The sequence below is a fragment of the Apaloderma vittatum genome, unplaced genomic scaffold (genome assembly GCF_000703405.1).
Source record: "Apaloderma vittatum isolate BGI_N311 unplaced genomic scaffold, ASM70340v1 scaffold24489, whole genome shotgun sequence".
Lineage (NCBI taxonomy): Eukaryota > Metazoa > Chordata > Aves > Trogoniformes > Trogonidae > Apaloderma > Apaloderma vittatum.
In genome coordinates this window covers 9,404-22,548 of record NW_009733852.1, presented here as the reverse complement: position 1 = coordinate 22,548, position 13,145 = coordinate 9,404, and the positions used below count along the sequence as shown (strand labels likewise).

The following is a 13,145-nucleotide window of genomic DNA, read 5'->3' as shown; positions in this document are numbered from 1 at the left end:
GCTCTGTAACGCAAGTTACTACATTTTAAAATAAACAAGCAACTACTATATTGTAATGTGTACCCGATAGCCTAAGAGTAGGCTTAGTCTAGAAACACAGGTAATCTTTGGTATAATAAAGTATTTTGGTTAAATGAAGGGAAAACTGCCCAAGCAGCTGGGGTGTAGAAATCACAGCTGCCAGGTCAAATCCTGCCTCAAGCATGACACAAGCTGTGCCATTGATTTAATGGAACTTGTTTGTGTGAATTACAGTTACCGGGCTTAGTTCTAGGCAGAAAACCTAAATTTAATTTATTTTCAGAAAATTCTCCCTACTGCCTTTTAAGCAGGACAATTTATTCCAAGTGCTTCGAAGAGGAAAGCTCCTTTCTAAAGTTATCTGTGGTATTTTGCAATGTACATGTTGTTCCAGTGTCCCTATTTAATAATTTCTTAAACCTATCTCTGCGATAGCACTTCATATATTTTTCTAAATCAATGAAACATGATAGAAATACCAGCTGTCCTATTCACGTATCAGTACAAAACAACTGATCCGTGAAAGTACATTAATCAATATCAGAAGCAAATGTTTAATGTTTTCCAACTCTAACACTATATTGATGAGCTTTTACCAGGGAGAGGTCCAAGTTTAAGCCATGACTAATTCTGGCTCCGGGGAATGTGTATTTGTGCAATTTCAGCTCAGTTTTATCTTTTGCTCAGCAAAAAAAAGTCCAGGCTAATGGGCTGGAGTTAGGATAGCTGCTCAAACTAACTACCCCAAGGATTTTTAAACTGACTTACTTTTGTTTCAGGTAGTCGGGAATCTGCTTTTGTACATGCCATCTCCTCTGCTGGGGTTGTTTTCGCCATCACCAGGGCGTGTAGCCAAGGGGAGCTGAAGTCCTGCTCCTGCGATCCCAAGAAGAAGGGCTCGGCCAAGGACAGCAAAGGCCAGTTTGACTGGGGTGGCTGCAGCGATAACATTGACTACGGCGTTAAATTTGCCAGAGCCTTCGTGGACGCCAAGGAACGGAAAGGAAAAGATGCGAGAGCGCTGATGAACCTTCACAACAACAGAGCTGGGAGGAAGGTGGGTGTCCATCTCCCCGGTGCCTGGAGATGCTCTCGGAGAGCTCTCACGGGTCTGTGGGGGCTAGCAGCTGGCCCTTGCCAGCTCTTCTAAGGTGTTAGGAAGAAGTGTGGGATGTGCAGGAGCCTGAGATGCTATTTCTGTCTCCCTCAGAAGTCTGGTGTGGCAGAGATCTCCAGACAGACTGAATTCAACTGCTTGGTAGTGCTGTCTTCTGAGTCAGTCCAGCGGGAAGTGAAGCATGAGCCCGTCATTGCAGGATCAATTTGGACGGGCATTTGGTTTTGAGCTTAATCCTTGTACATGGAAGAGTTTTACTTTTGGTTAATATAGCATAGAATTTTCTAAGGGAGGCTGAAGACCACATTGAAAAACTGGCTTGACTATTAGAGAACAAATTCAAAGTAGTATTGGAGGGGAAAAGAAGAATTCTGTCCATTCCTGTACGTATATGGTAAACCTAAACACAAAATGAGCAAAGATAAAATACCTTTACTCCACTTTTTAAGGAAATAAATCCAAAATGCCTATCTCTCTAAAAGGCACTGGCCTTGGGGCATGATATGCTCTAAATAAACCTCTTTTCTAAAAGAGTCTTTACATTTTTATTGTGGGTGAGTAGGAGTAGTGGCCAGCCCTACTGCCTGCTGCTGGTGCAAAGGCACTTACATTTTTGTTGTGGTAGCTATAAATAGGAAGAGTAGTGTATGAAACTGAAGTACACTGTTTCATTATTCAAAACATATTCAAAATTTGCTGCATTCGTGACTTCTGAAGCAATACATAAAAATATTTTTAGTGCTAGACCAAGCACTTAAAAAATGATTCATAGGGACATCTTGTTTCTTGTCTTTGATATTCTTTAAGGTATATTCAGTAGGAAGTAGATTGGTCATATTCTGATATTTTTATATTAAAAAGTTCCCTTTATAAACTGTGAAATTGTTCTATATTAACTAGCCTTTATTAGAAGAAAAGATCCAATCCTAATGAATTGTACTGCAAGTGGATGATTTTTCTGATAAATACTTCTTCAACATCTTTCCTCCACCTGTTCATTACCAGCAGGTGTAAGTAATATGTAATATAGACAGATGAGTATCTTGGTAATATATATACCAATAATAAGACAGTATTGGTAAGAAGGTAGGGCCTTTGATTTAGAAAAAAAGATCAAGAGACTTTAATAAATGTATTAGATTTATAATAGTCAACATATTCTTACATGGTCTAGGACCTACTTTATAGAAGGGGACACTGGTGCGTGCCCACAGCCAACAGCACAGGTTTAGCTTTGCAGGGATCTCACTACCTCAACCTGTCCACAAGCCTGGCATTCAGGTCTGGGTAAGACCAGCTGTGCCCTTGGCTTTTTGTCACCCCCAAAAGGAGTGTCGATAGGTTTCTCCTAAAACTAAACTGTTCAGATTTTGCTAATTCCAAAATACATAGAATAAATGTTTATAGTATCCTCATATGAATTGTGCAAAATAATGTGCTGTGTACCCACGTAGGAACATAACTGACAAAGAAAAAATCCTGCATTGCTATTTGCTTCTTCCACTGTTCCAGCAACTTGTTTTAAACATACAAGTGGTTAAACTGATTTCTACTCAGATAATTAAAGCCAAGCATCTGCTTAAATTCCAGATTTGTGATAGTGCCATTGGCAATGAAGTGGGGCTGTGAGAATGTCAGAGACTCCTTTGAAATAGTCATATCGTTTACAAATCAGAAAGAAAATTTGAAGTACTTCAGTTTTATAATACATTCTCACTTTATTACAAAGTGCTTGACCGAAAAATGCTGCCCCGCTGTGCATCAGTCTCACTTTTAATCATGGAACTTTCTCCTCTCCTACCTTCCTCCCATGGTGCTGTTCCTCTTGCGCAAGCTCTGAAATGTTCGTATTTCATGAACCCGTAAGGCGTAATATTTATAGATCAAATATCCACGTCTTCAAAATTAGGAATGAATTATTTATTGTATATGAAGCCATCGGTTGTTCTCCAACATCCTATGGATAGCTTAAATATCTGAGACAAAGCTGAAATGGCTTTAATGCTATCCGTACATTAAATTAAAGATGGTGATCTCTCCCGTGCAAGCTAATGAAGGTCTTATCCTAAAATGCTTGTTTTTATCCTAAAATGCGTGGTTTACAAGCATGTAAAAAGAATTGTATTTTACTTTTTTGCATAGACCTGATGCCTAGCCCAGGTACGATGCCTTGCACATGTAAAATCATTTAAGTACAAAAAGCCTGTGAATTTCTGGGTAATATCTGAAACACTCTTTAAGGCAAAGGGCAACTTCATGAAGAAAAGCTAGAGAGGGTCAGCACGGCCACACTTCAGCCGGAATGATGGCGAATGAGGGGGGACCTTCGCCTGCAAAGGACCTGAGTGATTCTGTTCCTTTTCTAGCTAATTCCCTCCTGTCCAGTCTGTGTCCCAGCGCTGTGGGCCATCCTCATCCTCGGGATGCCTGGCAGGAGCGTAAACCCACCACCCAAAGGATCCTGTGTGAGGTTGAGTCAAGCGACCCGAGCAGACCAACCGTGTGGGGATGACTTGATGCTACCAGTGGGTGTCACTACAGACCGTGCTTTGGAGACCCCTCGCAGAGCCTGGCACGGCAGGATTGAATGGGGAAGGGCTGAGAAGCATGAACTACAGTTTTGTTTTACCTGTGTGTATTTTACTGCGTTTCTAAACAGGCCGTGAAGCGGTTTTTGAAACAAGAGTGCAAATGTCACGGTGTGAGTGGATCGTGCACTCTAAGGACCTGTTGGCTGGCCATGGCAGACTTTAGGAAAACGGGAGATTATCTGTGGAAGAAATACAATGGAGCGATTCAGGTGGTCATGAATCAAGATGGCACGGGTTTCACTGTGGCTAATAAGAGATTTAAGAAGCCAACTAAGAATGACCTGGTATACTTTGAAAGCTCTCCAGACTACTGTATCAGGGACAGGGATGTAGGTAAGCCTCTATCATTACATGTGAATGGTTTTATTTCAGGCACTTGTACTTTGACTGTCAAGAATTATCATTGTTGAGTTTGTGTGTGTATGTTTGTGTGTGTGTATATATATATATCTTGAAAATAGCAATTCTCAGTTAACCAAGACACAGTAACCAGCAGAAAACAGTCAGGAAGATGTTTTGGAAGGACAGATCTGTACCAGAACCATAAGTTCCTCGATGTCCCTAGAAGTACAACAGCCAGTTGTTCTAATATAATTCAGCAGGTTTTTATATGTATATAGTAAAAAAAATGTATAATATATAATATAATTCCAGATGGTATGGAGCCCTGGAGGTACTGCAAGGCAAAAGCTGCTTTTAGGACAAGTTTGAGTTATGCTCTGAAGGCAGGTCCATACCATACACCACCACATTCACGCCTGTATCACACAGCTTACTCCAGAGCTGCCAGATGTAACTGCAGCAGCCCCAAGTCTTGCAATGTCCCTGTGACACCACCTCCTGTCACGTTGCTTTATGCTACTGCTGCAGACTCCCAAGAAACCAGTGTCCTCCTTTATCTGCACATTCTCCACAGCTCGCTCTGTGGACCGTGGGCCACCTAGTTGTAGACACACCTGTCCCCAGCAGTAATGTAGGAGGTGCAAGAGCTTGGTGCAAACCGTGCTCACACCAGTCAATGCAGCTGCTGAGAATGTGGTTAAAGGCAGCTGTGGAGGACGTGCAGGTGGGTAAGAGAACAGAGGTCGGGGGGACGCAGCGTGCTGCCTTGAGTGACACAGCTAGTAATTCCTCTTTACGAGACAGTGTTGGCTCCAGCCGTGATAACCATCATGTTTTCTGAAGTGTTGTGCCAGGCCCAGTGGGAAGAGGTAAAGTTTCAGGGCTGCTATTAACATGGAATTTTTCTGCTTTCAGAGGTTTCAGTAGAGACACACTTAACAGTCTTACAGGATTCAAGGCATTGCCAAGCACCAGGAATCCTGCTAAAGGTTCTTGACCTGTGTATAGTATTTCCTGGTGTGGCAATTAAAAACTAGCAACTAGAAAACCAGAAATTTGGAAGAGAGATCCTGACTGAGTAATGCACGAAAGATGTTGTGGAACTAATTAATAGGTTGTATAACGTACCACATTGCACCCGGTATGACATATCCGTAAGTATCTGGATAGCAATGCAGCTCAACTCCTTTTGGCACGGCTGTGTATTTACAATCCAAGTTTACTTGGAATAAGCATTGCAAAACAACTCTACTTAAATAAGAACAATATGTGAAATCCTGGTCATGTACTATTGACTTCAGTGAACCCAGAATTTCATCCAGTACACCTATGTTGTACAGTGTTTCTGCTTCGTTGAGTAGTGAAGCTAATTTTAAGGGTTATTTATGGCTCTTGCAGGTGATGCTTATTACCTGCACAAGAACATGTTGTTCCTTGAATAGTGACCAATATTGTAAAGTCTAATACTTTAATCCAGATGAATAAATGGGTGTATTGTGGCATTGTGCAGAGATCAACTTGGCAGATTAGGATTTATTCAAAACTTTATCTTTGAAGTTGCCTCATTCATCATAAACCCCATGATTTCTTCCCCCATAAAAAAGGAAAGCCCGTACACGACCCACTTCTACGTCAAAAAGCCTTTTAATAATCTCTTTGTACTAAGCCTAATCTCATCTGTCAGTCTTCTTATCACAGAGGAGAATGGACGTTTTCCTCTGCCGTGTGTTACGTGCACTTGCCTGATGCTGTCAAGCCCGCCCAGAGATGGCAGAGTCTGACATGTGCTGTGGCTCAGCTCAAGATAAGGCTGAGGATGAGGCAGTGTTTCTTTGCTGCCCAGAATTTGGAGAATGTGGCTGTTTGGAAGAGCACATTTTTGGCAAACTGCAGTAAACCTTTACCAGGGTGTGGGGATGCCCTGCTGCTCGCATGGAGCAAAGGAACAGTCAGATGAGAAAAATCTGATGTGGCTTTGAGAGCGGTCACTTCAGCAGCCGAACAGCATTTTTTTCTTTATTACCTTTGATTTGCTCTGTTGAGCGTTCCCGTTAAATGACTGGAAATGAAATGGGATTATGGAAGTCTGAGCTTGGAAATAGGTGGGGAGCATCTCAGCATCAGCTAAATCTAATACCACAGCGCTTCAGTATGTCCTTGAATACAGTTCTGCCTTTCATCCTCTGGGGATTTCAAGCAATTTAGTGCTTCAGGAAAAAAAAATAAATCTGGAGGTTGGTTTGTATTGAGCCTGAACACAGGATTCCTAGAGCAAATCTTATGAAGTGTCATGACTTGACCAGGAGCCAGCTTCACAACCTGTAAAATGACCAAACCAGGCCCAAGTCCTCTGTGGCTTGGGTGTCCCAACACATACGAATGAGTAAATTACAGGTGCTCGGGGTTGTAGTAGAAGCAGCCTATCCAAAATCCCCCCACAGCTTGTCTTCTGCCATTGGAGTTTTTAGCACTACCTCTTCCCTCTGGTGGCAGGTGGCCAACAAAGGGTGCTGGGACTGAATACACCCCACCGACTCTGCCAGCTGGACATACATACAGGGATCATCCCCCCAAGTGGAAAATGTAGGTCTTGGTGGTATTTTTCCTAGAAGGAAAAGAGGATTCATTGATTTCAGGAGAGATAAGATGTATGGAAGTCACAAACAGCAACTCAACAGCAAGAGAATGTAATAGCCTGACCACCTCTTGTCTAGCGTTAAGATTTCATGACTTTTAGAAAAGGACCAAAGGAAGATTTTCAGAAATGTTCAGAATTTGCTTAGCACTGCTCACATGGATGCTGAAATAATTTTTAGTCATGATTTTGTAATCATAATTTGATAGAAACAGAGGTAGGACATCCCAGAGGGCTTTTTTCCCAAAGTCTTGCCAAGAACTTAGAAATTTCGCTATAATTTGCGTGGTCTTCCCTTATCTTAAATTTCCAGCTCCCAAAACCAATGCAGCATACCCAGGAAGAGACCTGTTAGAAATGATAAAGCTATGAAGGGAACTAAAGTGATGCCTGCACAAGTGGCAGTACCAATATTGCATGGGCTTTCTTACTCTGCATCTGTACCTCTAACTCTGAAATGCTCTAAAAAAACCTCGCTTGTCTGCTTACAGGTTTTTGTTAGAAGCGTTTTAAGGTTTGAAAGGTTGCTGTTTGACCAGCAGTCATCCATGCAGGTTAGGCTGATTGAAAGCTGTTGCAAGTTTATCATGTTTTGAATGTACTGGTGGACAAGCAGAGACTGCTTCAGGATTAGAAGTTTGAGCAGCCCTAGCGTGGGCATCACCAGCTGGCTGGCTGAGCCTTCATTATAGTTCTTACTGCTAAAGAAAACCCAAAACATTTTACAACAGGTTTCTTAAAAACTAATTGGTACAGAGGAACCAAAAATCTTTGGCAGCATTTTTGAGTGAAGCCTCCTCCTGATCTCCACCAAAGTGTGTAGAGCAAGCTCATCTCACCTTCACACATTCAGGTGGTGTCGAGTGGAGAGGTTGCATCCCCAAGAGTGGACACCGAGGTGGATGTGATGGCTGAGCAGCAGGCTGGTGTTGGTGAGAACATGTTGACTGCAAGTGTTCTGGTAGCAATGAGGCTTCAGCTGCATGAAGGTGGTGGTGGAGGAAAGAGGCAGGTCATGTCTACATGCACATGGTCTCAGGCTGCTTCAGCCTTCAGGATTTGCTGCAAACCTCTGCGCCATGTGCTTCAAGTCATCCGTAGGTTTCTTCTGACACTCACATGGTACCAGTTTGGACACTGCCAAAGCCAGTGTTGCTGCCTCTACCTGCACTGGGGATGTGGGCTGCATACCTGGATTGGGGTGCCCATTGCCTGTGTCCCAACAGGCAGATGGGGTGAGGTGGCTGTGTCTGAGGACCGCCTCCACTTGGTGCCCCAGTGGAAAGCCCTGTGGAGATGCATGTGCAGCGCTATGGGCAGCCCCATGGAGCCATGCATTGGATGACAAACCACACACTCAGAGTGATCTCCTTCAGGTCCTTCACAGAATGATTTTTGCATTAATTCATTTCCCTTACTCCCCCATGTAAGCCATGTAATGCTGCATGTTTGAGATGAATGAGGTCAAGTCCAGAGTGAAACAAAAATGTGAAACTAAAGTACAGCCTGCAAAGCATTGGTGTTGGGCAAGATATATTAGTACTTAAGGTACGTAACCCATGGAGGAAAACCAATCCTAATCTGTGTCAAATACTTCTCACTGAGGTTAGCTGTGTACAGGCAGTCCCTGTGCGACTTGTTGGCCCATATCTCCTAACTTACACATTGCAAACATGTTTGGTGCAGTCCCAGCCCCATGCAAACCCATGATGGAGCTTGCAATGACTTTCATCAGGGCAGTTCTCCTCCAGCAAGGGAGCAGTGTGATCACCCCAGGAGCCTCTGAGACGTGAAAGATTATCATATAATCATACAATTGTAGAATCATAGAATGTGTTAAGTTGGAAGGGACCTTTAAAGGTCATCTAGTCTAACATCCCCTGCAGGGACATCTTTAACTAGATCAGGTTGCTCGTCGATGGCCATGGAAATTAGAATGAGACACATGTTTACTTTAAGCTGAATTGGGATAAACTGGTTTTATCAGTGCGTTGCCATCTCTTTGCTGCTGGCCTGGGAGACCCCAGCCCCTCCAGACAAGGCCATCTCTGGTGTGTGCTGCCTGTTCTCTCTAGCCCTGTGTTGTACCTATGTTCCATGTGAATCTTTATTTATTTAAGTAGTAGCTTTAGAGCTACTTTTCTGAGAATATTTCCTTTTATTTCCGCCCCCCCTCCAAATGCTTGAGTGGAAACTAGTTTATTGTTGGGGATTTCACTGCCTTTTTTTTTTTTAAGGTGAACGTCAAATAATTAACCTAATTGCTTGAAGCCAGATTTTTAATCAATAGAAACAGAAGAAAAAGTCTTGCATTATAAAGCAATAAATAAATTTCAGTGCTTAGGAATAGAGAAAAAATATTTTTCAGCTTACTGTATGTTCACTTAAAAAACAACAACTGTTCAAACAAAAAAAGAAAGGTTTGATGTATGGGCTGTAAAGTTGGCAGTATTAAAAGCTGTGGATGTTTTGGCAGGTACAATGTTGTGTGTCGGCATGGCAATTGCAACACTTGAAATCAAAACAAAGAGACTGCATAAAAATTTTGTGCAAGTTAGAACATACTCCTGCCTCTTAAGTGATGAGGAGGTACATTACAGGTAGCAGGCAAACGTCAGAAAACTCTGTTTTATTTTGTTTAATGTCCTCTGATGTCTTCATTACCTGGGTACCCGAGTGCCCACCAAGGAGAGCAGTATCTTGCTTTGCTTCTCACTCTCAGTTATTGCTCATTTTCTTTCTTACAAGAGAAGCTGCAGAGATGCTGATGAACTTTTTAAAAAACATTGATTTTGCTCAGAAACTAAGTTGTGATATGAGCCTGTTTTCTCTTTCGTCACATTGTGTGGACAATTTAGTCTCCTCCCCAATGGTGTAGTAAATATTGATGCATTTTGGGCAATATCAGATGGTATCAGCTTCTGACTACTGAAACTGAAAGAAGGTAGATTTACATATTAGATATTAAGAAGAAATTCTTTACTGTGAGGGTGGTGAGACACTGGAACAGGTTGCACAGAGAAACTGTGGAAGCCGCCTCCCTGAAGGTGTTCAAGAGCAGGTAGGATGGGGCTTTGAGCAACTTGGTCTAGTGGGAGGTGTCCCTGCCCATGGCAGGGGAACTAGATGATGTTTAAGGTCGCTTCCAACTCAAAACGATTCTATGATTCTATGACTATCTGTTAGCAGATGAAATAATTTTGATTCTGAAGTCAAAACTACTCTTGCAACCAGCGAGCATATCCCACACAGGTTCTTCTTCACTGCTCTGTGATTTCCCCAAACATAAAAACTTTGGAATTGGAAACTAATCTGTGCCTTGGTTGAGAAATGGGGTCAGACCTTTCTGCAGCAGGCATGGGGGCACGTGGGGTCTTCCTCCACCCCAGCAGCCAGGCAGGCATGGCCCCGCTCTGCTCCTGGCTGGGAGGTGTGCTGAGGTGGAGAGCGGCTTTGGGGTGGCCCAGCAAAGGCTGCCGAGTGTCCAGCTCGTTTCACATGAATCACATGCAGAGGACAAAGCACCAAGTGTTTTGAAATCTAACCCAAACCACTGGTGTTGAAGATTTGTGTGGCATTAGGAAACCCAGGCACACTGGGACTTTGGGGCTGGGTCTCATCAGAGAAGAGAAGGCGAGGGGAAGCTGGTGCAAGAAAGTAAGCAAGCAAGAATTCACACCAAATTCCTGATGCAGAACATTAATTATACAAGTTATGAGCTTGGCCTTTGTACCTTTTTTTTTTTTTCTGTCTGAGCAGAGAGAGCAGGACAAATGTCTATAGAAGTGGTTATTCAGTTGTATTTTCCACAGCCTGGGATGTGATGGATGTTGCTGTGGGCTGACACAAACACCAACACTTACGTTCAGATGTCCCAGCTGTTTGCACAGCGTTGTGGATGGAGGAGAGTGTGGTGGCTTGGAAGCAGGGTTTGGTTTGTCTTCTGCCACAGGCTTCGTACAGGAGCACAGGTGGATCACGTAGCTCTTCATCCTCTGACTCTACAGCCCTGCCTAGACTGGGGGCACTGGGGGCTGCTGGAAGTGTCTCTTCCCTCAGTGTGGAGTCATTCCTGAAAAATGATCTGGGAAAGGCCTTTTGGCATCACTGCTTTGCCTGTCACACAGGTTGCCCTGGTGGAACTGGCCTTGCAGGGAGAGCTGGGTGGCAGAGGGCTTGCTAGAAGTGGTGTGTGCACGTGTGGGTCATGGCTGGTGGAACCTCTCCTCCACCTCCCAGGATCTCCTGCACAAGATCCAGGTGCTGGCCCTGGCTATGGGGACAGGAGATGGGGAGTTACTACTGGTTGCCCAAGGCAACACATCCCTGTTTTTCACATCAACATGAGGTGCTCCCCCAAATAGCAGAGACTTACAGCGCTGCTCAGCTGCCGCCCTGTGCAGAGCACTGGTCCATGGGCAGCAGACCCTGGTGGAGATCCAGGATAGATCAGGCTGCAGGTGCAAGGATCTTGTCTCTGGTTCCGTTTCAGTGTGTCTTCTCCTCCCTCAACATTTTTCCTGTTGGTGGCTCAGCAGGTCTCCACCTGGCCAGTGCAGCAGCACCTTTGCAGCTCAGGACACCTGAGCCAGGGTCGACGTCTCCGCCATTGGCAGCAGCTGGAGAGTGGCTCCTGGGCAGGAGCCGGGGTGGCCGTGGGCACCTGCTGAGTCCAGGTGGCAGGTGGCCATGCAACACCCTTCTTCTGCCCTGCCCACAGCAGACCTGGACCAGCAGTTTGATATTAAGCTTATTTATTTAAATATTTAAATAAGTAGAGGAGTATAGACTATGGGAGAGAAGGCTGAGATGCTTTCTTGAGGCTGAAGCTCTCCTCTGGAGCACCAGCTGAAGCCTGTCCTGACTTAGATGCAAAAAGAGCAAAATTTCTTCCACCATGGCTAAATCCTGTACCTGTCAGATGAGAAAAAACACAGCCTGAGAAGGTGACTTTGTTCAAACCCCTGAGGCCACTCGCTTGCTCAGTCTCTGGGTCCAGACCTGAAAAGACATGAAGTCTCCCTGGTGCTGGGAGCAGCGGCGGTGTATACAACCATAAATACAGAATTTATGCAGCTTAGATTTTTAATAATTACAGATTAATTACAGCTTAAGTTTTATTAATTAAGACTGCTTTGCTGTCCTAGCTCATGCAAACTTGAATTAATATCTGCATGCATTTTTTTTTTCTCTGAGGAGATAAAGTGTTCATGTTTGATGGGCACCTGTAAATACACCTTGCAAAATGTCTCCAGTTAATTTAATGACCACAGTCAATATTTAGAGTATCCCATTTTGGCCAAGAACAGAAGAGAGCTATAATTGGGTCTAGGGAAAATGTCAGAAAAAACGTTCACCTCCTGGCTATACCTGAAATTGATTTATAACAGTGATACATAAGAAATTAGGTGAAGCAACGAGTTTTCAGACCAGTGGTACCAATATGTCAACAGCTGTGGTATAGATCCTAAAGCGCACCCTAAGATAAGTTTGCGTTTGATGAGCAGCAGCTCCCATGTAGCACAGCAGCTGTTTGGGCTAAGACCTGCTTTAAAGAGTCCCTTTTTTTGCCATGTGGGCATGGGCAGAGGCATTTCAACCATTCCAGAGGGGTTTTAAGGACCTGAAGAGGTGTGATGTGCTTCCCTACCCCTCCTTCTGCCCACACCAGGCTATAGTTTAGGGTTTTCTCATCTCTGTCACAAAAGCAGAACCCTTAGTGCTTACCCCACAAAGATGAGATGTGCTCAGAGCAGCCACTCTTCAGGTGCCACCTGAACTGGTGGAAGAGGGGGGCTGTGGGTGGACACAGCACTGATGCCAGGCCAGGGTGCTTCTGCACTCGCTTCTACAAAGATTTTAACCACCAGCACAGTAACTGCCCATTGTGTCCCTTGCAGCTACCAAATCTAGCTGTCTCCTCTTTTCCAGCCCCTTTTCCAGGACTCTCCTGCAAAGCCCATGAGTTCCACAGCACCATAGGGTGACCTCCTGGGTGCCCCATCTCACACAGCCCCGGGGGACTGGATGCAGGGGCAGGAGGGGCAGCGCGGCTGCCTCGGGGAGGCTGGCTGCTGGCTGGAGAGTAAAGAGGTGCTGGGAAAAAATGGAGCAAAGCATGATGATACTAAAGTATTGAAGTATTTGGTCCGTTTTACTCCTTGTCTCCAGACCTGATTTCTAGGAGAGAAATTTCTAGTGAGAACATTTTTATTTTATTTTAGGCACTTCTCTGGCTTGATATTGAATCCTGGGTGATGTGATGTTGAAGGATCAAATACATTGCAAATTACATCTCCTATGCCTATTTTCATGTGCTTTCTGTCCTTCTTTAAAATCTTTTACTGTGCTTCCTCCGTAGGGTCCCTTGGGACGGCTGGTCGGGTTTGTAACCAAACCTCCCGCGGCATGGACAGCTGCGAAGTGATGTGCTGTGGGA

The 13,145-nt window shown here is 44.2% G+C and overlaps 1 protein-coding gene across 1 annotated transcript in view; it reads left to right on the top strand.

Annotated features, from left to right (window-relative positions):
* Nucleotides 1-800: 800 nt before the first annotated feature.
* LOC104278933 (protein Wnt-2) overlaps nucleotides 801-13,145 on the top strand; it is a gene marked incomplete at its 5' end in the record, with an annotated part of 12,528 nt that continues 183 nt past the window's right edge. Inside the window, 3 exons of the mRNA XM_009876061.1 lie at nucleotides 801-1,078; nucleotides 3,798-4,062; nucleotides 13,068-13,145. Coding sequence (XP_009874363.1) covers nucleotides 801-1,078; nucleotides 3,798-4,062; nucleotides 13,068-13,145 — 621 coding nt within the window. The remainder of the gene's footprint in view (nucleotides 1,079-3,797; nucleotides 4,063-13,067) is intronic.